The sequence below is a fragment of the Temnothorax longispinosus genome, chromosome 5 (genome assembly GCF_030848805.1).
Source record: "Temnothorax longispinosus isolate EJ_2023e chromosome 5, Tlon_JGU_v1, whole genome shotgun sequence".
Lineage (NCBI taxonomy): Eukaryota > Metazoa > Arthropoda > Insecta > Hymenoptera > Formicidae > Temnothorax > Temnothorax longispinosus.
In genome coordinates this window covers 11345167-11369180 of record NC_092362.1, presented here as the reverse complement: position 1 = coordinate 11369180, position 24014 = coordinate 11345167, and the positions used below count along the sequence as shown (strand labels likewise).

General features: G+C 40.6%; 1 protein-coding gene and 1 long non-coding RNA gene across 2 annotated transcripts; one reads left to right on the top strand and one right to left on the bottom strand.

Annotated features, from left to right (window-relative positions):
• Positions 1-4651: 4651 nt before the first annotated feature.
• Positions 4652-9778, bottom strand: LOC139813457 (uncharacterized). Its single transcript, XM_071778968.1, has one exon. The coding sequence runs from the start codon at positions 9776-9778 to the stop codon at positions 4652-4654; it is 5127 nt and encodes a 1708-aa protein (XP_071635069.1).
• A 4464-nt stretch (positions 9779-14242) lies between these two features.
• Positions 14243-15615, top strand: LOC139813159 (uncharacterized). The gene is made up of 3 exons (XR_011732057.1): positions 14243-14402; positions 14502-14680; positions 14803-15615. It is a non-coding gene; the product is annotated as an uncharacterized lncRNA (long non-coding RNA).
• The last annotated feature ends 8399 nt before the right edge of the window (positions 15616-24014 follow it).

Below are 24014 nucleotides of genomic sequence, written 5' to 3'. Positions count from 1 at the left end.
GGTAAAAAATGCGTGCGGATAGGGCAAAGAAAGGTACGGATAGAAGGGGAGTGGTGGGTATGGGATGAGGTAAAAGATGTGCTCAGGGATAGTAGAGGGAGGTGTTGGGAGGCAGGGAAAGGGAAAAAAGAAGAAGACAAGAGAGATGAAAGACAAAAGCAGAGGGAGTGACAACCAATTTCAAATTTAATTTTTTCTCCGAAAGATAGCCCAGTTTCTCCGCACGAGCCCCACTCGTGCGGGGGGTGCAGTTTGGAATATAAAAATTCCTGTGGTCAGGTGGACTCGAACCCGGGTCCTCGGGATTACGAGTCTGGCGCTTTACCACAAGACCACACTGCCACCCACTTGTACCTCACATACATTATATATAAATATTACATGTACAAATTACACTTTTTTATACTTCAACAAGCGTGAATTATATAAAACAAAAGTAGATTGAAATTTATTCTACAAATAGCGAGAATACTTCGCCTGAGATTACGCGTCACGTGAGCGATCGGTGCGGCGGCTCGGCCGCTGAGCCTCGAGCGGTAATGGGGGTATAAAAGGCGTCGCCTCGGGAATCGGCCCGAAATGTGCAATTAAATAATGTGATATATCATTATTCGACATAAATAAATATATAAAATATAGTTTTTATATAAATATATTTGTTAACGAAAATACCCCATACGTATATATAAAATTAAATATTTGCAAGATATTAATTGTACAAAGCTGCAGATATCGCGGCCGACGAATCGCTTGAAGCGAGCGCGCGCTCCCGAGCGCGTGACGTAGCGACCACACGTTCTCGCAACGTGAGTTCACCGCGAGCTTAAGCCTGCCCCGACGCTCGCCCAATTACAAGCGCGCGCCGTGTTAAAACCATATTTTTGGCAAACGCTCATTCGCGCAATTTGTCTCTGGCCTTCTAGAAGGTTCATTAACGGCAAGAAATACCCCTCCCTGTACGGGGAACCTTCTGGAAGGTCAGAACCGATAAAAGAACCCAACGGAGCGACGCTCGTGGCAGTCTTTCGCTAGAATTCCGCATTAGCCGTTTCTTAGATTCATATTACTATAATTAATAGAGTGCATAGTTGTAATAATAGTTGTGTTACCTTTCTTTTATTAAATGTTAAACTGAACAATCAGAACTTATTTCTCACTGACATTCCTCCATTCCTCGCGATTCAATTGAACTGATAAATTCAAGAACATTAATTAACTTAAAAGTAACAGTTACCGACAAATTCAATTTCTTACAAATATTACACTCGGAAATATTAATTGTAGGCCAAACAAAAAAATACGTGTCTTCTCTTTTACGGAATTTTTTTCGGAAAGGAATTGTCAAAATAATAGGATCGTATAGGTCAAAGCATGAAAATTTCTGCAAGAGAGATCAACATAATTTTTTACTACAATTTTTTTATGTTTATTAATTATTTTTACATCTCTACATTATTCCAAAGATCGTTCTTTGATTATCGTGCAACGGCAACTCAGATTCACGCCGAGATACCGAGAAAGCATTTCCAGCGTAAAAACATCGTCGATCACGCGAGCTAAGTGAGAGCGACAAGAAGGGAGTAATATTCTTCCTCTCTCTCGGCACTGCCGAGCGCTGCCGACACACCGATAGACCGAGCGTCACTCTGTGTGCGTAGTGGAGGGGGGCGCATGCGCGAAAAACCGGGCCGGATTCACATCACTGGATTGATGTGCCGACGCGGACGACATTCCAACGTAAGTAATATTTGGTAACTCGATACGCCGTGAACACCGTGTGCGCGAAACGCGACCACGAGCGCGGACATTACGCAAAAACGGGCTCGCATTACCGGATTTCGCCAACGAATCTATCGCGATCTCCAGAGGCTCGCTATCACGTCCTTATCACGATTCCGCGGCCACGATACCATCCCGAGGCCCTTTGCTCTGGCTGTCGATCGCAATTTTATACTCGGTCTCAAGGACCGGGATGCGTCGCGGTATTACAAGCGTTTCCCTGAGCGAGAGCGCGTACCGGAGGGCGGCGTCGTGGCTTTACATTTCGGTATTACTTGCGGGCAACCTCACCGATGCGATGCCTTCTCCTGGGGCTCCTCGCCGTCACATCGTACCAAAGATCGTCGCAGCGTAACAGATTCCCAAAGCGGGGTGGCTATCGCGGACCTTAATTGTACGTGTTTGTACTCGCCGACGGACGACCAGAGAGTGTCTCGCTAAATCCGCTCGATTGCGGAATCGATGTGGCACCCCCTTCCTTAGGGGCGCGCCGACTAATCGGGAGCGAGCTTGCAAGCTTGCGCGATATCTCAACGCAGGATCGTCGCAAGGGGATCCTTCGGGGGCGCGCAACAGTCCCTCGGCGGCGTAGCGACTTCTTCAATTTGTCCCTGGGCAGCGGACTGGACTTCGTTCTGGCCGGTGTGCCTCCGGTTTGACCTCGGGGCGGTGATCAGCCACCCCGTGGGCCGGTATTTCGTGGAGGCAAATTGCTGAGGTCAAATTTTCCCCGGTACCTGGAGCCCCGCTATCGGCGGCCTTCGTCCATCGCTGCCTCACGCGCCGCACGCCTGCCGCGTTACTCTCGCCGCCCGTGATCTCAAGGGTTTTCGTTCTCGCCACCCCTCCTCGGTCCTTGGTCCTCCCGGACCCCTCCCGTTACCGGTACTCCCTCGAAGATTCGCCGTGGTGTGGGTGAGGCGCCGCGCGTATTACGATTACATAAAAATAAAATAAATAATCAAATTGCGGAAGTGATATTAATATTCGGCCCTGGAGATCTCATCGTCGCCTTTCTGGCTCGTCCCTGGACGCGAAATTCCGCGCCTTGTGACGGCGGCGGGATGCTGCCACGAAGCGGCAAGCCGCAACGTCACAATATATATATATATATATATATATATATATATATATATATATATAAACTTTGCATAGTGTGTGGTGATGTTCTCTTTTGCGGGTATGTATTATCGGCGGAAGCTAATTGAGAACATTTAAATATGGGATTTATTCTCTTTGGGTGTTACTTTCATTTGAGGGTTTATATTTTTAGGGTTTATACCGTCATTTTTACCATTTCCATATTAACCATTAATTGAAGGTTAACCATCATCCAAAGAAAAACCCTTAAAGTTGAATGTGATTTTGGACCGCCAATTGATGGTTAACCTTTACCTAGTAAGTGTGTCACATGGTTAACCTAGTAAGTGTGTCACATTGTTTTGAGCCTTTCGACTCACGAGACTCCTAGAGATATCATTGCCACTTTTGACTAGAGAGGATATGGCCTTAGAGGCGTTCAGGCATAATCCCACGGATGGTAGCTTCGCACCACCGGCCGCTCGACCGAGTGCGTGAACCAAATGTCCGAACCTGCGGTTCCTCTCGTACTGAGCAGGATTACTATCGCAATGACTGGTCATCAGTAGGGTAAAACTAACCAACTTTAAGGGTTTTTCTATGGTGTTTTTTTAACGGTTAACAACAAAAGTTGAGTGTATTTTTCCATAAGGATACTCAATTTTTTTTTATTATTTGTGTATGCATTTTTCTGGAGTGTTTACAAATATTTAAAAAAATTGGAGTGCTATTGCAACAGCATATTCTTAAAACAAAATTAAGTCAAAAAGTCCTCTATACCACTTTTTCTAACTTCAAAGAATTATCAAGATATCATAAGCTGAATATTGAAAAAGTTACCAAGTTTTCCTTGAATATCTCAAAAAGTATTGGGCAAATAAAAAAATGTTTCAGACAAAAGTTTGTAATTCTGTTAAGTATCCATTCTCAGAACGGGATCCTAAATTAAGAACTCACGTGTCACACATGAAGGGTGTGTTACTTGCGGAAGAAAAAATAAGTTTTGTAAGAGGAGTTGAACGGGGATAGTTTCGCCCCGGAGGCAAGATTTGCGATACTCGAAGGACCAGAGGGGGGTTGTCGCTTTCCCCTCACGACTATCAAATGTTTAACGCGAAAGCAGAAACGCATGCAACGAAATATTAAGCGAAGCGACTCACCGTGTCGGCCGTCGTCCCCGCGATTCCGCCAATCCTCGTCCTGTCCCCTGAACTTGGCCGCTCCGTGGGTCTCGTTCGGCATGCGATAGCAAAACTCGTGCAAGCAAGCAAACGGTGGAGAGCAAGCGATAGAGCAGGCAGGAAGAAAGCAGTAGGAGACGTGCGCACTCCCGGTTGAGCAAGGCGGCAAAGGCGATTCCGTGATGCGTTTTGCCCGGCGAACGTGTGCCGTAAGACGGCTCTTAGACTATGTGTGTGTGTGTGTGTGTGTGTGTGTGTGTGCCGCACGGCGGCTTGACGATAAGTTCTGATGAGAGGTGTGTCCTCTCCGACTATTTGACGATGAGTGTCTTCTCCCCGCGGTCCTGGAACATGTCGCTGCGGGCGAGTAGTTGTTCCCTTTCCGGGGGGGGGGGGGTGGATACCGTCGGCGGATGGGCGATGGCAGCAACGACAGGTGAGTCGCATGATTTGGCTGATCGCGATCCGCCGACGTTTCGCGCGAGAATTACAAACGACTTATGCAACTAAGTATAAACGATAAATGAATACATGAACATGAAGTAACTATACTATTTACAAGGCGATACGCCGAACATACCGCTCACCAAAATACGACGTATTTTCTACGCTTAAATAGATTCCTCTGGCGAAGTGTCCATCGGCAGTAGGCACAACTTCACCAGAGGACGAGTAAGCACGCCATCCGCCGTCCGCACCGTAGCGACCCGAGCGACGCCGTCACGGCCCGGGTGCAGTTCCACGATTCGCCTTCGCCTCCATTGCAAGGGAGGGGCGTTTTCGCCCTTTACCAGGACCAGTGTGTCCTTTTTTACCGTAGGTGCCGATTGCAACCACTTCGGTCGCTGTTGGAGGGTGTGCAGGTATTCATCATGCCACCTCTTCCAGAACTGCTGGTGCATATGTTGCACCAGTTGCCACCGATCGAGTCTGTTCATCGGCACCGGGTTCAGGTCAGGGTGTGGAACCGCCACGAGAGGCTCCAGGGTGAGGAAATGCCCCGGGGAGAGCACCCCGAGGTCGCTGGGATCTGAACTGGTGGGACAGAGGGGTCTGGAGTTCAGGATAACTTCTACTTGGGTTATGAGCGTACTGAACTCCTCCACGGTGAGGATCTGTGTCCCCACTACTCGCTTCAAGTGGGTCTTCATCGATTTGACCCCGGCTTCCCAAAGGCCACCGAAATGCGGCGCCGAGGGGGGGTTGAAGGCCCACTGAATTTGCTCCCGTTCCGAGGCGGCCTGCATGCAGCCGACGAGCTCCCGTTGAGCTCCAACAAAGTTGGTGCCGCAGTCGCTGTATATTCGCGAACAACGGCCGCGTCTAGCGATGAAGCGCCTCAGGGCTGACAGGAACGATTCTGTAGATAGAGAAAAGGCGAGCTCTAGGTGGACTGCCTTGGTTGCGAAGCAGACAAAAAGGCACACGTAGGCCTTGAACAGGGTTGCTCCGCGGGAACGACGATTGTAGACTGGAAATGGCCCAGCGTAGTCGACTCCGGTTATCGAAAAGGGCTTAGCCTGACGTACTCGATCTAACGGTAGGTCCGCCATGGGCGGTTGCATCGGGCGTGGATTCGCCCTAAAGCACCGATAGCAACGCGATAGGCAGCGTTTAATGGCCTGATGGGCCCCCAGGATCCAGAAGTTTTGTGACAGGATATAATGCAACGCTCGACGTCCCGGATGCAGATGTAGGCGGTGGGTGCGCTCTACTATAAGTTCCGTGAGTCGATGTCGGTTAGGCAGCAATGCCGGGTGTTTAGCCTCGTATGAGATGGCGGAATGGGTGAGCCTGCCGCCCACCCTGAGGACTCCGCGACCATCCAAGAAGGGGACGAGTTTTCGCAGAGGTTTGGAGCAACTCTGATTGCGTCTTAAGCTACCGATATCCTCTGCGAAGCAACAAGATTGCACAAGTTTGACGAGGTATAACAAGGTCGAGTGAAATTCGATTTGATCCACGACGAGAGTGAGCGCGTTTGATCTAGTTTTGGTAGCGAATCGGAGGCAATACGCGAACTCTCTGACGAGTTTGTCTAACGACGAGAAGCGATCGAGAAGCGAATCGACAACAGTAATGGAATCTACATCATCCACAGGATTTGTGGAAACAAAGGCGCGAGAATTTTCTTCCTCCTCGGGAAGATCCTCAGCTTCCAATGTCGTTTCTTGAGTGGGTTCGAATTCGACGAGCCACGCAGGACCGGTCCACCACAGCGGGTGATCGACTAGTTCCTGGGGGAATAAGCCCCTTGGGCAACAATCAGCGGGGTTAGATTTGGTATCGACATGTTTCCAGCAGGAAATGTTAGTGTTGGACTGGATGCGTGCGACACGATTACGCACGAACGTCTTCCAACGGTGCGGAGCCGAGCGTATCCACGCGAGGGTAACCTCAGAATCCGACCAGGCGTATGTGTCGTCGACGGCAACTTTAGGTCGGAGAATTTTCTCGACATATTCCAACAAATCTGACAGCAGGACCGCCGCGGAAAGTTCGAGTCTCGGTAAGGTGATGGCCTTGAGTGGGGCCACCTTTGATTTGGCGATGAGCATGCGGATTATCACCCCATTCTCGGTGACGAGTCTAATATATACAACGGCTCCGTAGCCCTGCTCCCTCGCGTCACAAAATCCGTGGATTTCTCGCCTGAATACCTTATTTACGACTGCGATAGTACGAGGTATACGAATAGAGGCTAACGCGGAGAGCTCCGACTTGTATCTTTCCCATTTAGAACATATCTCTGAGGGAGGCCTGTCGTCCCACTCTACTTTAAGCATCCAGAGTTGCTGGATCAATCGTTTGGCCATGAATGTAAGCGGGGTCAGGAACCCCAATGGATCAAAGATGCGAGCTAATTCGGAGAGAATGGTGCGTTTGGTGCAATCTCTGTCCAACGGGTTGACCTGAAATCCAAAGTCGTCCGTTTGAGGGTACCAACGAAATCCAAGGACCTTAAGAAACTGGTCTTCCGGCGATTCAAAGGATAGTAACGATTGGCTGCAAAGTTCCGGATCCAGATCAGCTAAGACCGACGGATGGCTACTGGTCCATTTTCTGAGTTCGAAGCCGGCAGTTTTAAGCAAGGCTTGTAGTTGCCGCTGAAGCTCGCGAGCCTTCTCTACTGACTCGACACTCGTCACCACATCGTCGACGTAGACGCTCTCTTCCAAGGCAGCCGCGGCCAATGGGTATCTCGTTTTGCCTTCGGCCGCTAGCTTTAACATGCAAGCAATCGCTATGAATGGAGAGCATGTCAATCCGAAAATGACAGTCAGCAAAAGGTAGTCCGAGATCGGATCGTTTTCTGAGAAACGCCACACTATTCGTTGATAGTCACAATGACCGAGTTCGACCAATATCTGAAGGAACATCTGTCTGACATCCGCGGTGAGCGCCACGAGGCCGAGCCGGAACATCAATAATATCACAACTATGTCTGATTGTAATTTGGGACCGGATCGCAACATTTGATTCAGCGAGACGCCGTTCAGATCTTTAGCCGATCCATCAAATACGACGCGCAATTTCGTAGTCGTGCTATCCGACTTGAATACCCCATGATGGGGTAGGTAAAAGACAGGTCCGTCCACTGGGAACGGCTGCTTGATCAATTTCATATAGCCATTATCTAAGTAATCCTGCATGAATTTGTTGTAATTTATTTTGAATTCTTTATCCGCTTTGAAGCGACGCTCAAGTGCGCGAAATCTGTTCACGGCTACTTGACGCGTGCCAACGAAACAAGGTTTGTCCTTTATGAAAGGATACGATATTACAAATCGACCAGATACATCGCGACGCGTGGTCTGCGCAAATAATTCCTCGCAACGTCTATCTTCCTGTGAATACGGCGGAGCCGTGGGAATCTCGTCTAACTGCCAAAATCGACTGAGAGACGCGTCTAATGAATCGAGAATCAGGAACGAGTGTGTAGACCGAGATGCCTGAGTCGATACCGAACCGACTAGAACCCAACCGAAAATGGAATTAAAGGCGTCTGGTTCGCCCTTCTTCCCTACGCGACGACCGTCTCGAAGCAATGACGTAAAGATCTCTGCGCCGATTAAGATATCGATGGGACCCGGTCGGTGATACTGCGGATCCGCAAGTTTCAATCCCTCTATGTGTTTCCACGCTCTTTGTTCGACTTGACTACTAGGTAATTGGGCGGAGATGCGTGGGAGAATCGTAGCCTTTATCGGAACGCGAGTAGTGCCATTACCCTGTACTTGAATCACGAGTGAGGTGCTGCCTCGAGTAGCAGCCGCCCTAGTATCATTAATCGCTAGAACTACCGTGCGACCTTTGGTTCGTCCGAAACCACCCCTTTGCATGCAGTTTTCCGAGATAAAGTTCAATTGACTAGCACTATCCAAAAGCATGCGAACAGGGAATGGATTCCCGTGGACGTCGAGGGCTTCGGCCTGTACCGTTGACAGTAATACGGTCGAACTCGATTTCGCGACGCTGGTCATGGTGACGAGGGGCTCGTTATGTTGTGGCGACGAACTCTCCTCGGCGGCCGATTCAGAGGGGGCTCCGGTATCCGCCGGGGTGCCCACTGGACTCGAATTCCGTCCGAAGTGCAATAGGGTATGATGCCTAGCCTGGCACGACCGGCACGTCCCCGTCGATGTGCAGTTGTTAGTGCCATGACCCGCGCGAAGGCAATTGAGACACAAATTCGCGGTTTTGGCCGTTGAATGCCTTTCCCGAGGGGATAATTTCAAGAATCGAGAGCACTTAAACACGAGATGTTGCTCTTTGCACACCGGACACTCGGCAGTCTGAGTAGCAAGCGACGAGGCCGATGCGGATTTTTTTGCCGAAGGCGACTGTGACTTGATCGACATATTCGTGGGGCCCGATACGGACGCGAGAACCCGGCAGTGATCCGATAGGAACTTCGTGAGTTGCGCGTACTTTGGTATCTCCTCTGCCCGGTGTTCGGATTCGAATTTCTCGCGAAGCGAACGAGGTAGTTTTTCTAACAAGAATTTGAGGAGTAAATAGTCCCAAGAGTCCGTGGGGAACCCCAACAAGTTCAGTGCTCGCGTATTTTCGGTAAATGTGTCCAACAACGTGCGGAGAGGGGCGACTGACTCCAATTTTAACGGCTTGGCGTTTAGCATTAAGTCCACGTGGTAATCCGCTAAGTTCCGCTTATTCTGATATCGCAAAATCAGGGCGTCGTAGGCTATCGCGTAGTTGTCGGCGGAGAGGGGGAGGTTCTTCACGACGTTGAGCGCTTCTCCTCTCAATGAGGCTACCAGATATTGGTACTTCTCCATGGAGGAGATGCTCCGATTCTCGTGAATAGAAACGTTGAACAACGCGATGAACGAGGGCCAAAGCGCGAGGTCTCCCGAGAATTCCGGAAGTGAGATTTTGGGCAGTCGGATAGACGACGTTTGGACCGGGGCCTGAGCGGCCGCGGCGGCCGCTCGGTCGGCGCCCACAAATTTCTCATAACGCCCGATTACTCCGAAGCGTATCGTATCGAATTCTTTACGGATTGCGTCTTCCGCGGTGAACTCCTCGTCTGAGGCGTCTTGGATTATTTTGAGGTGAGCCGCCTCAAAATCCTTAATCAGTCCAGCCACGGTAGGGTATCTAACTAGGAAATTTGGCCTCTGTGCCTCATTGTCCACGGCGAGCATCGACAGCTCATGGATCTCCCTCATCCGCTGTATACACAGCTCGCGTTTAGTTATGTGACCTCGGCCCATGATGATCGGAATACGACGCTAAATCAACCAAACAAGTGGAACACGCGCGCAGGGTTGGGGGTTCACGTGAACTCAAAGCAACGACAACTCAACTTAGCACGAAATGTCGACAGACACTAGAGAACAAAAGCCTCGACTTTGGAATGCCAGAAAAACAACACAACTGTTCCGCTCGCCAAGGTGACAAATAACGGATGGCTCGATTCGGATTCCTACGCGAAGGCACGATATTCCTGATAGAATGTTTTTCAAACACGATATAATAGCGCAAGCAAAATGACAAGTTTGTTAATCGCAAGAGCCAATGGCGAACGCAAGAAAAGGGGATCAAATGCAGTGTAGAGCTAGCAAGGAAGAGGGTTGCAAGGGATGTACAAAAATAAGAAAATAGTTGTATCAGCGATCAAAATTATCAATTAGGTTGGCACAGGTGCCCGGTTACGACGAGAAATGCACTCAAGTATTTGTTCAGATTAAGTTTTCAGCAATACATGTTGTGCGCGGAACTACGACACGAGCAGCGTATACGACATGAGCAGTACACACATGACACGAGCAATAATCCACGACATGAGCATCAATTACGCCAACTTCTTTTGCAATTGTGATTATAATTGTAATTATAATCTTTAACAAGATTACCTTGAGTGCTACAATATATTATATACCGGGAACCAGTGCCGGCGAACAGTATATTCGATCGGTGGCAATTATGTTTGCGAGAATTCCAACGATCGAATATATTCAGTATGTGTTTTCAATATGTATTTCGAGTCTGGCCGAAACACACCCAGCAACAGCGAAAATAATGTAGCGCGTTATTATGGAGCGCGAGCTTATGTAGAAAAAATGTGTATATACGCTGCCGGCCCGTGACCGAGCGTCAAGGCCGTCAACGGCGCGGCGAAAACGTATGGCTTGCCCGAGAATATTCGAGATCTGAATATTTCGGTTTCTATGTTAACAATGACGGGCTTTAACTAATTACCGCGTCAATTGTGCAATTTACGATTAGTACAAATAACGGCGATGAAACGTGTTACAACGAGCGAGAGAATTGCGAGCGAGAGATATCGCGCGAGATCGTGGATTCACGCGAGTATTCTTGTCGCGAATTAATTACGCTATTAACACGCCACGCGTTATTGCAATTCGCGTTAATGCGAATAACAGCGAATAAATGCGAAGAACGTGTTACGACGAGCGAGAAGTTCACGCGAGTATTCTCGCTGCGAATTAAGAATTGCGAACGAAAGATATCGCGCGAGACTAAAGATTTTAACACGCCGCGCGTTATTGCGTCTCGCGATTATAAGAACGAACAATTAAGCGTATTCACGACAAAGGCATATAACGACGATAGCATGGTTGCGACAGCGAGAATTTCACGCGCTATTCTCGTCGCGAATTAAGAATTGCGAACGAAAGATATCGCGAGAGGCTACCGCGCGCCACGTGTTATCGCGATGCGCAATTACAAGAATGTGCAAAAATTAACAAGTTAAGGAATAATGCGACGTGAGCGAAAGGTCGGCGGCAATTTTCTAACGCGAAATCCGGCTCGAAGGACCAATGAACGGGGATAGTTTCGCCCCGGAGGCAAGATTTGCGATACTCGAAGGACCAGAGGGGGGTTGTCGCTTTCCCCTCACTACTATCAAATGTTTAACGCGAAAGCAGAAACGCATGCAACGAAATATTAAGCGAAGCGACTCACCGTGTCGGCCGTCGTCCCCGCGATTCTGCCAATCCTCGTCCTGTCCCCTGAACTTGGCCGCTCCGTGGGTCTCGTTCGGCATGCGATAGCAAAACTCGTGCAAGCAAGCAAACGGTGGAGAGCAAGCGATAGAGCAGGCAGGAAGAAAGCAGTAGGAGACGTGCGCACTCCCGGTTGAGCAAGGCGGCAAAGGCGATTCCGTGATGCGTTTTGCCCGGCGAACGTGTGCCGTAAGACGGCTCTTAGACTATGTGTGTGTGTGTGTGTGTGTGTGTGTGTGCCGCACGGCGGCTTGACGATAAGTTCTGATGAGAGGTGTGTCCTCTCCGACTATTTGACGATGAGTGTCTTCTCCCCGCGGTCCTGGAACATGTCGCTGCGGGCGAGTAGTTGTTCCCTTTCCGGGGGGGGGGGGGTGGATACCGTCGGCGGATGGGCGATGGCAGCAACGACAGGTGAGTCGCATGATTTGGCTGATCGCGATCCGCCGACGTTTCGCGCGAGAATTACAAACGACTTATGCAACTAAGTATAAACGATAAATGAATACATGAACATGAAGTAACTATACTATTTACAAGGCGATACGCCGAACAGGAGTAAAGGATCGATCAGCGTTTTGTAAACTGACTACTTTAGACATGGTCTGGAGTTTTGTCCTCGATTCAATGCATAATGGAATTTTAAGAGTGACTGTACAATTGTGGGATTTATGGTTGAAGCTATTGACACCATCACTACGAAGGCAAATTGACCACCTTTCGCTTCTCGTGAAACCTCCTTGAGATCTTTATCGATTACCGGAAAAATTATCCAATAAAAATGGAAAGCTGCGCAATGGAAAGCGTGGTTGTTTTATTACAGCATTCCTATTCTTCGCGATATATTATCAAATGAGATAATGGAATATTATGCGTTATTTGTAAATTTTATGTATGCTTTATCAAAGGAATTTATAACTGAGGCTGAACTTGATAAATGCAAAAAAGACCTAAGATATTCGTTGCCAAATTTGAACAACTTTATGGTATGGAAGCTATGACTTTTAACGTTCATAATTTATTACATTTAGTTGAAAGTGTACGACGTTCAGGGCTTCTCTGGACAACTTCCGCTGTTGCTTTTGAGAGAAATATTTTTTTTTTAAAACGCGCATTGAATGGTCCAAAGGGTGCTGCACAACAAATGACTAAAAAAACTCTGCAACGATTGTCATACAAATATGAACCTCGTCCTTTTTCTATTCCTAATGTAGTTAATGAATTCTGCGAGAGTGTATTTTATACAAAGCGCTTTACTGCTAATGCAAAAATCATTAATAATATTACTTTTTTTTGGTGAGCGGAAAGTTGCTGCTAATAAAGCGTTAGAAAACAGATTTGTCTACAGATGCTCTCACCGCAATCTTTACAACAACGTCAAATCACAGATTAATAGACAGATAGCCAAAGGTCCGCGTTGAGACGAGACCAGCATTTCTCACTGGTTTCAGCGCCATACCATGATTTTCGTAGCGGCCAATGCAGTAACTACGTTCTTAAGATAAAGCAGGTCATTTTCGGACGAAGTCGCTAACAATCGATAAGTCGCGGTTAAGGCTATATTCTGTAACTCTTATAACTACAGTTTTGTTATCATCGTTATATTATCGTTGTGCAGATATAATATATGATAAAAAAGCTGCGCAACGACAATATAATGATAATGAATTGTTGTTAATAGTTATAGAATCAGAGCACTGATCTCTAAGTTGAGAACTTCGCGTGACGTGTTAGAGAAGTTATATTGCAATCAAAATTAAGTATGTTAATTGTTAAGACTTTCAGCCATTAAAAGAAATTTGTTATGTCAATTGTAGTTAAAAAGATATTGATGATTAACATAGAGTCTATTGCATCAAAGTTGCGACTTACATAGGCCATTAATTAAGAAACTATGAAATTTTTTTTTGTTATTCAAACTTAAGAGTTTTTCAGGTTGCTAAATATTAATCTGATGTTAAATTTAGTTGATAAATTCAAAATGTCGGAGCCATATAGCGGCCGGATATCAAAAGTAAAAATTCTATTATTTTTATTTTTAATATCCGCTATTTTTAATTAACTTTGCCATCCGATTAATATTGCGGTTATTTAAAAAAAAACCCTTAATTTCGAATACAGAATTAAAAAATAATTCATAAATTCTGAATGGTATATGTGTATAAAGTTGCAACTTTTTGACGCAATCAGATTCTGTGTTAATCTCGGTGTTAATAATCATGCATCAATTATATATATATTTTTTAATCATAAATGACATAAGAAATTTTTTTTAAGAACAAATAAAGGATAAATATTTTAATTCGTGATGCTTCTTTAATAAACTTATTCTATTAATTATATTTATTATTTATACTGTGTAGGAAAGTTTCATGTTTGTATATCAATTAAAATTTTAAATAAACTTTTATGTAATTTTCCTGGTAATTTCATAAAATTAATATTTTCATCAAATTAAACTGCCAAATACGGTCAGGCTGAATTTTGTTCACCTATATAGTAACAATTTTTCGTGTAAGTATATTCTTTCGCTTCGTCAACTACACGCGCCGTACTTTCAATCTTGAAACGCAGTCTGAAACTGAAACGTACATAATTAAATTGATAATCAATTTAACAATACCGATACTATATACCTAGAGTCCTAGATAATAGAGAAGCGACATTGAAATCGATAGGTGCGATATATCGATAAAGTCGCCATTTTGTTTCTCTATATGGAATAGGAGAAGACGTCAAAGCAGGTTAGAGTCCTAGTTAAACCAGGTTAGCGTAAAATGACGTGATAATTTGGACGCTCATCCATGTATTGGAATTGGCAAAAAGTAAAACGACGAGGACAACCTATAAAGATAAAAAGAAAAATGTAAGTAAGGAGGATAAGATGTAAATATTTTATAAGGATATTTATTATTTTAAATATTTTGTTTCTCTTATAGAAAATAATGAATTTATTATTTTATAGTTACAATGGCAAGAAAATGTGTTGCTTTGTCATGCTCAACAACATCAGAGGGGAATATATTTCAACTATTCAAGTTACCGAAAGATCAGGTACTGAAAAAAATATGGAGTAATGAAATTGTACAAGGCACTAAGAGCAATGAAAGTTATTATTTAATGGAAGAAAAGTATCTTTGTGAGGTATGTATTTTTTTAACAGAGTATTAAATTTTTGTTCACGTTAATCAGCATGGCAGGCTTTGTATTAATTTAATTATTATAAAAAACTAAACTTGTCATAATTAATGTAAATTTTATGTAAGTTGCATTTCGAAGAGCATCAATGGGAAAAAAATTCCAATCGAAAATGTTTGAAGTTATCTGCTATCCCTACTGTGTTTCTTCAAACTCGACCAGAAGATTACGTGAAGAACGTATGCTTCGTACTGTTTTCAACTCATCGAGACGAAGGTCCTCTTTTAAAACTAGCTTATGTATCAAAACAGCTGAAATCTTGTATTGAAAGAGAAAATGAAGAGAGGAAAGAAGTTTGGAAAAAGTTGGGAATGCTGTTAGTTGAATCCGAACTTCAGAAAGCCCGTATTAATAAGAAAAAGGAATTATTACGTATTACTGTCGACAATAATAAAGAGTTAAAGACATTATTGAGACAAAAAGTACAGATCTGTGAAAATGTAATTCTACTCGCTTCATCCAATATGTAAGTACAAAGTGAATACAATGCACCGTAACAAATTTAATCAGCATAATGGAAGTAAGCAATTAAGAATGCATTATTTTTCACATATTAATTGTATGATGTTGCCAGAATAGGTATTTCTGTTCATCTTCCTATCATTGTGACACAAATTTGTAATACTTATAAGATTTATTTATATATACGATATATCATGTAATATTATTCCAGGTAGCAGGATGACGTTTAAAACTTAATGACGTTAGAGACGTTATTAATACGTAATTTGACGTCGCTCTGCTACCTGGGATCTTTTTGTGTGTGTGTGTGTGTGTGCGCGTGCGTGCGCGTGTGCGTGTATGTGTGTGTGTGTGTGAAAACATACATTTTTAATAAATTGTAAATATACTTTTATTTCTTCAACTTTTTTTACATGCTTTACTTTCTTATGAAAATCATAGCGTAATTACTATCACAGCGTATATTAATACTGCAGAATGTATTGAAGTACATGTAAACATATTTTAGCATTAAAATACAAGTCAAATGGACGTAATTTATAACGTTATTACTATCACAGCGTATTGCAGAATCTATTGAAATACAATACAACTAAACATATCTTAGCATTAAAATAAAAAATAAATGAACGTAATGGTTTATAACGTTTACAACGAAACAAGTATCTTCACCTTTTACAATGCGAGATAAATTACTCTAGAACATAATACTAAAGATATTGTAAGGAAAATAAATGTGTTGTAACAAATAAACTTTTCTACTTTATAATTTTGTGCATAGCTACACTTTTACTACTGAACACATTGCCCTGTTCTTTTAACTCTTCCTTTCTCATCTGTCCGAACTGTTTATACCTTATAGTAAAATATCGACGTAATACTTTAGTTGTGATATCATGGCATTGTGGTACAGCAGACGATGCCCATACATATTGCAAAGAGTTTACGAGTACGTCATAAACATTTACGTTTTTGGTTTTCATAAGATTCTCTCTGACTAGTCTGAATGTTAACTCGGCTTTCCAGATAGCTTTAAATGTTTCCTCAGATACTTTGGTTAAACAGTGATCTCCATAAGCATTTAATTCTGTCAAAAGTTCATATGGATGCGGCTCTTCTTCTTGCCTTAACAAAGCATTATAACAGATATCGCATACCGAATATACATTTTTCACGCTGTGCACCGCACTTCCTGCCATATCATATAGTATTATTCTCTCCCATGTTGCGAAGTAAGCAATGCATTCATCTGCCACAATAGGTATATCAATGGAAAAATTTAACTTAGGATCTTTGCACTGTATGTTTTTCATATTTACATGGTTTGAATTATCTAAAAAGTTAATAATCATTTCACCATCGTCTTGATCATAACTGCTTGTTGCATTTGCCGTACAAAATTGTGCAATTGAGATAGTCTTCAAAAGATGTTTAAATGTCAAAGCATTAGGTACAGCTTGACGGAATCTTATACAAGAGAAAATATTTTCCAAGAAATCTTGCGTAAATCTTCCAGTGAGCAAATATTTATATCCTCTTTCATTTAGAAAATAATGTTGTAAACTTAGAATAGCATTAGTGGCAATAAGAACTCCACACTGTACTGGTTTCCATCGAGAATCTATCCCAACACGCATTTCAGAAAATATTTTTATAGTCAATTTGAGATGAGATATAGCCTCTTCATAAGCTTTTTCGTTGCTTTTATTTAGTGCTAAACTGTGATGTCTTGAAGTCATTAGGTCAAACCAATGATTGACGACACGTACAAACCAAGCAGTTGTGATGTAAGAAGGATCTTCTTTTGAAAGTGCTAAGAGCTGAAGGCAAGAAGATGTACGTTGGCAGAATACAGATTTTGCAGTTGAAACCTTCATACCATTAAATCGATTTTTTTTGTCTAAATTCTCTTTTTTCAGCCTAAAAGCAACTTTTAGTTCTAAAGGTGCCTCAGTATCAAGAAGCTCTAAAATATGTTCCACTTTAACTGTGTTTGAAGGCAGATTTTCACACTGTATCACATCTTCTGGAAGATATATAACTTTATTGCTTACGAGCATAGATTTAATAGATTTAAAGAGATGAGGAACATCCGGCATTATGTATAACTGAGATGAGGGTCTAGCAGGATGAGATATACCATGTATCACTTTATCTCGATTTGCCATTATACCGAATATTTTCCACATGCTCCTGTTGTCGGAGCCCATATCACTAATGACACAGTGTACGCGCAGTCCAATTGTTTCAGCACATTCTAGAATATTCTTTATTATTTCAACATATGTTTTCCCTGTAGCATCATTTTCGGCACTTTTTGTTTTAGAACTAGTGAAATGATAGCAAATACATTGCTTCCACCGAAAAGCAATACCACCGAGGACAAAGACTAAAGCTTTGTTTGCAAAACCTTCATGACACCCAAACGTTACTCTGCCGATAGATTCATTAATACTAGGATCGATTACTTCTCCAGGTATTATTGACATTTCGTCAAGTGCTAACACACAGTCTTTCCACTCTTCTCTATGATTGTGAATTTCGTTTGCAAGGAGCTCAAAAACTTTATTCAAGATACCTGGTCTGAATTCAATATATTCTGTTCTTCTTTGTAGAGTGCGAAGACTTGGTAAAGGGAATAGTTTTCTCACTTCTTCATATCCCGACGAGCCACATTTCAATTTCAATATTAAGGCCTGCTTCAACGTAGCTGATTCCCATTTTACACCTTGAGAATTCTTTCTCCGGAGTGCCTCTCTTTGATCTTTATTAAAAGTTGTTAATATTCCTTCTTCTCTCTTCTTAATATTTTTCCAAGTATCCAATTGCTTGGACATATTTTTATTGCTGTTACGCAATACTTCATTTTGTCCAAGTATCTTATTCAGAATTTTATCGAGTTCTGTCAAGCGTTTTTTAAGTTGCTCATTTTCTTCCGTTAAAGATGTAATTTTTAAGTCAGTGTTTTGCTCTTTCGTAGTTTGATTACTGATGTCCTTTTTCACTTCCTTTAGCCAATCCAAAAGTGTATCATCTTGTGTCATAGTATGAGAGTGTACAGCACTCTCTTCGCTTTCAGCACTTCTTTCAACCTGAAAAAAATAAACAATTTTGAAAATTATTCCTTCTTTTCATCTACACCCATAAATAATGATTTGTCCCATGTTACACTAGTATAGCAAATCTGAAAGATACCCATGCTATTCTATCTAGTAGATTCATATACTTATGTACGCGTATGTGTACATACATAACGCATACATATTAAATGGAACAAAATAAGCATCTTTCAGACTTGCTTCAGTAGTCAGGTATGGAACAAATCATTGTACAGGATCATTAATCAGGATATATATCACAGTGTTGGTACAGGAATATAAAGGCAAGAACTGAAGTCGTTACAATATTTAAAAAAAAACTCACAGAATTAACAGTTGATGTGCAGACATCTAAACCATTGTATCCGAGCTGTATTGTAGCGGAGCTTGTCTCTGTTTGTAATGGATCTGCTCCAATCTTTTCATTCTCTATTTGAACTATTTCAGGCACATTTCCATCATTGCAGCAGATTGGTCGATATATATATGTGTGATCATTATCACATGACGAACGTAATTTTTTCTTCTTAACCTTTAACATTATGTTAAAAATGTCATAAAATAACAATATTTCATTAATTGACTACAAATATTTTATAAAAAGTTAATTACAAAAATGTTTACAAGTATTCTTAATAAATTGAGAAATATTCGAAAAGTTAAATAAGTAATTTTATTAATATAATAAACTTACAGATAATTGTGCAGCAATATTACTTCTGTCCTGTAATGGCATTGAATATGTATGTTCATTAAATGGCTTCGATGGAAGACTATCGTTGAAAACTGAAGGAATTGCTCCGATTTTCAGTTTCCTCTTACCATCTTCTCTAACACGCTCCCAAGAAAACCTGTCAAAATGCTCCTGAAAAAATATGCATGCTATCAGTAAATGACTTCGCTATATATGTATATGTATATATTTGCTACACTGCAGCTTACAGAGCACACAAACAATGGATCCTTAGGCTCCCAAGTAGATCCATTAATATTCCTGATACTGTTAATCCATCTAGTTTTCTGTCCTTCATTTCTAGGAAAACGATGAAACATAAGAGTTTCGTTGTTGTTCTCGTCTCCTATCTTCCGTCCCTTACTTTTATAAATATTTGTACATGTTTGTACACAGCACTTTATCCTGAAGAGGAAAAAAGAATGTTTCTCATAAAAAAACAATAAAGTTTAATATTCCTTTCAATAAGTAGAATAATTTATATTTAATAAAGATTTATATACATGAGAGTACTTACGTCATAATTAATAGGAGAATACGCAGGAAAACGACCGGATAGAGCACGTTCCGCTCGAGAAAGCACAGGCCCACGTAGACCTCAGGCCTCTAACGTGCATTAACCTCACTTATTTAACCATAAGGGAGAAACAAAATGGCGCTGGATCACGTGATTTAGTTAGCCAATCAGACCATTCCCTTCAATGTCGCTTCTCTATTATCTAGGACTCTATATATACCCATCTCCACACACACTGCAAAGAATGTTACGAAAATATTTTTAATTTATAGTTTGTTTGAAATACCGCGCTGTATCGACATGAGAACAGTGGTGTGCTGCCATCTGTTGTAATTTTCGAGTCACCAACTGAGTCCGTAAAAAGCTCTAGCGGGACCAATGCGGGCCCATAGTAACATAGAAATTGTTGCGCGCGCAGCGGCGCAGCCATGTAGCGCTACCCGACTTCCGGGTTCTTCACGGAAGCGTGATTGTTCTCGAGCGAGCGTGCGTTCATTACGCATCGGTCTTTTGTCGTGACAAGTCACGCGTGTCGAGTCAAACGGATTCGTAACCCTTTGCTTTAAACTAATTGCGTGATCTGATATACCGATTTACAGTTGTGCTCGGTATTAATTACCAAAGAGAAGACTTCCCTGGCGGAAATAATTCTACAAAATTTAAAAAAAAATAAAAATGTACTACAAAAAACTATAAAATATAATTGCCAGAATCTATTAAATTCTACATGAATTTAAGAAGTACTACAAAATCCTACATGAAAATGCTAGAATTGGAACACTTTTGTAAATTTTTGTATTTTTTTAGTGCATCTTGATCTATAAATTTTTCGGTAAAACTACGCCAAACTACAACTAATACTGATATTCTACACATTTCTATATTTATTTGAGTACAGTAGACTATAAGGAAATACTAGAATTAAAACACTCTTTAATGAAGAAATTCACCCGACATAAAAAAAAATTATATTTATTTTAAAATTTTATTACTACTTTTTAACTAAATTTGTTTTTTAAGATGCAACCTATGATTATAAATATTTTCTCGTACTTGAAAAACACTTACCTTGATGGGATTCGAACTCGAGACCTCGGGACCTCTGGATCGTGAGCCAACCGTCTTACATGGTAGACTATAACTTCTTAATTTGATGTAAGTGTTATATATAGTCTACATGTGTCACAACCAGCGCAAATTAATATATAATTTTCTAAAAATTCTTAAGAAACAAATTCAATTTAAAAAGAGTAATAAAGTTTCGAATCGGATATACGAATATAAATTTTTCTTAATGTCGGGTGAATTTCAGAAACCAGTGCCGTCTTATTACAAAATAGGCCTATTGGGCCAACGTCGCGCCGCGTGATTACAAAAAGAAAAAAAAAACTTCTTTATTCTAACTTATCTGTAAAATAAAAAGCGAGTCATTATAAAAAAAACCTTACCCAGCACCACATACACACATGTCTAAAACCGCATAACCCGGGAAAAAAATCTCTTATTTATTTATATTAGTTTATATTATTAGATACATGATTATATATGATCATATAAGAAATGGAAAATATAATGTTAAACAATATTATATGGCCATATATGAGCATATATGATTATATACTCGGGAAAAAATACCTCTTATTTGTTCATATTAGTAAATATATAATTATATATGGTCATATAAGAAATGGAAATATAATCTTAAACAATATTATATGGCTACATCTCTTTAAATATAACTTTATATAGTCATATATGGTTTTATATACTAGTATATTATCATGTGTGATCATGTAAAAGTATATTTATAAGGTTAAAGATAATCATATATGAATATATACTCTATATAGTGGATATATTCATATGAATTTGTATAACTGTTATAAATATTCTTCTAATAGTATATTATTTTACTTGACAATATCAAATTAATATAAAATATATTATTTTTAGTTTCAGTTTACACAATTGCGTTTTAAGTCCGACAAAGTCCATGTTGGCACGCGGTGCCAATTTAAAAAACTGAAACATTTATTTAATAATAATTGATATTGTGAAATATTATTAAGCATCAAGATCCGCTTCGACCGAAAATGGCACTTCTCATTGTTTATATGTTATTTTAAGTTTTTTTTTGCATAAGATACTTATTTTTTTTAATTGACATATTAATTTTTACTTTCCATGGAAAGGTTGAAGGTTTGGTTGAAGATCTGTTAATTTCCATGTAAAATTGTAGTATCTTATAAACATCTAAAAAAAGCAAATTTATGTAGATTTTCATGAATTCACGAGTTGTAAAAGGCTTAAGGATTGTGTCGTTTTCTGTAGAACCTTGTAGTATTGTATGCAAAATTACAATCATTCACGAATCAGAAATTTATATAGGTAAAAAATTGTACATTTATGTATTTTTTTATTAGACTTTACAACAAACTATACGAAAATAAAAACATAAGTATTTTGACTTCTGCGAATTAAGAAGTTATTAATAATAGATAAATTTTGGAAGATTTGTGTAAAAATTTGTAACATTCAACTAAAAATTACAAATTTTAATTAGCCATAATTGTAATTTTTTGAGCTGTACAAACATATCGGTATTTGTTAGTATGTGTACGCAGTTGTAGTATTTTATGAGAAACTAAAAACTGAATTAGATTCTAAGTTGCATAGTTTTACAATACGTAAATTGTAGTAGATTTCTATAGTTATTTATAAATAATTGTAGTATTCTACAAGTAAGCAGATGTTTTAATTTTTTAAGATTTTGTTTCTTCTTAAATTTTTAAAATTTGTAGATTTTTGTACTATTTTTTATAAAATTGTAGTTTTTCATAAAATACTACTTGCAATAATTTCTTGATTTGAGAACATTGTAATTTGTGGTACTATTTAGTAGATATTTCTACAAAAAAATAACTATTTCCACAAAAAATTAAATATTTCAACAAAAATGTACAAATTTCTATTTCTAGTTAAATTTTGTAGTTATTCATAGAAATTTTTTCCGCCAGGGTTATATAGAGGCTTTACAACGCCGACATACGCAACGGACGGATAGGAGAAGCATCCGCTTAGTATTATGATTGAGGGATGTCCGCCATTGCAGCCGATCCGAGTGACGAAGGCAATACCAAGGCCTTAAAATACGATTGCATCCTGCTTGTTATTGAGGTCGCATTCCTCCTTTATGGAGAATCCTTCCACGAAAAGTGGAAGTCCCGACAAAGGTAACTCTTGTTGTTCTGATTAAAAGAATCATCGATCCCTTTGAGTGGCTAAAGTTCGTTAGCTAAATGGTCTTTGATTCCAGAACTTTCGGGAGCTTTTATTATTTTGGATGGAGATTACATGAAGTTAGCCCTTGCAGTGCGCAGGGCATTGCAATCCCATCTCCGAGTCTTCTCGATACAATTGACGAGGCCGGACGAGAAGATTTCTTCACATGCGTTTGAGTACTCAAATAATATACGGTTGCAACCACGCGTTAATTTATATTGTCTCTTGTAAAATATAATAACGAGTTCTACTTTTTTCATGACGAATCTGTCGTGCGATGTTAAATTGCGTTAACTGTTCAATTATTAATATTGCTGCGTTTACAGAATGCGAACGGTCTTCCAGTAGATGTAATTATTAGACTTAGAGCGATATTTCCTGTTCAATTACTAATTATTGCGAATGCTATGCTGTTGAGTTGCAATTTATGATATGTTATCTATAATTTCTATATTGTCTTGTTCATTGATTTTATGGATTAATGCGTTTACTTGATACATATCATTTCCGTTTTTTACTATAAGTTAATACCTTCGACAAATATAGTTTTGAATAAGATTATCTTATTACCTTGCGATATATGAATAATTTAGAATAATTTACTCATTAATTTCTGCGATTATCCGTTCGATTTAGAATAAGTTTTCCAATCAGAGTCACGCATTATTCCATCACTTATGTATAGATATATATTTATTTTCTGGGATTTATAAGTGCATTTATTGCTTCCTCATAGAGGAAGCTTTGTTTTCGTGAATTTCATATATGAACCTTTGATTGCGCATAAAGTTGGGTCTAGTCAATCAAATTTAAATGAATTATATATGAAATAGGGGTAGAAGAAACCAACGAAGAGATTGGTTTTTGAGTTTTTTCTGCCAATATGTTCAGAGTGTTCTAAAATGTCGAAATATCGCATTAAAATCGCATGTCTGTATGTGTGTATGTGCAGATTAAATGTCCGTGATTGCTCTAACTGCCGCAAATATTGAGATATCGGGCTGTTTTTTTTTAATCGATAGAGTCTCGTTCAAGGAAGGTTGGTATTGAATTTGGCGATGATCGGTAAAGGGGTTCTTTTTTAAAAAAATTTTAAATTTTTTTAGAAATGTCCGTGGTTGCTCTAACTTCCACAAATATTGAGATATCGATCTATTTCTAATTTTATTATATTCTTCAGTCTTTTCT

Excerpts from the sequence above, each read along its gene's own strand:
- LOC139813457 (XM_071778968.1), bottom strand. The coding sequence starts at position 9,778 with ATGGGCCGAGGTCACATAACTAAACGCGAGCTGTGTATACAGCGGATG.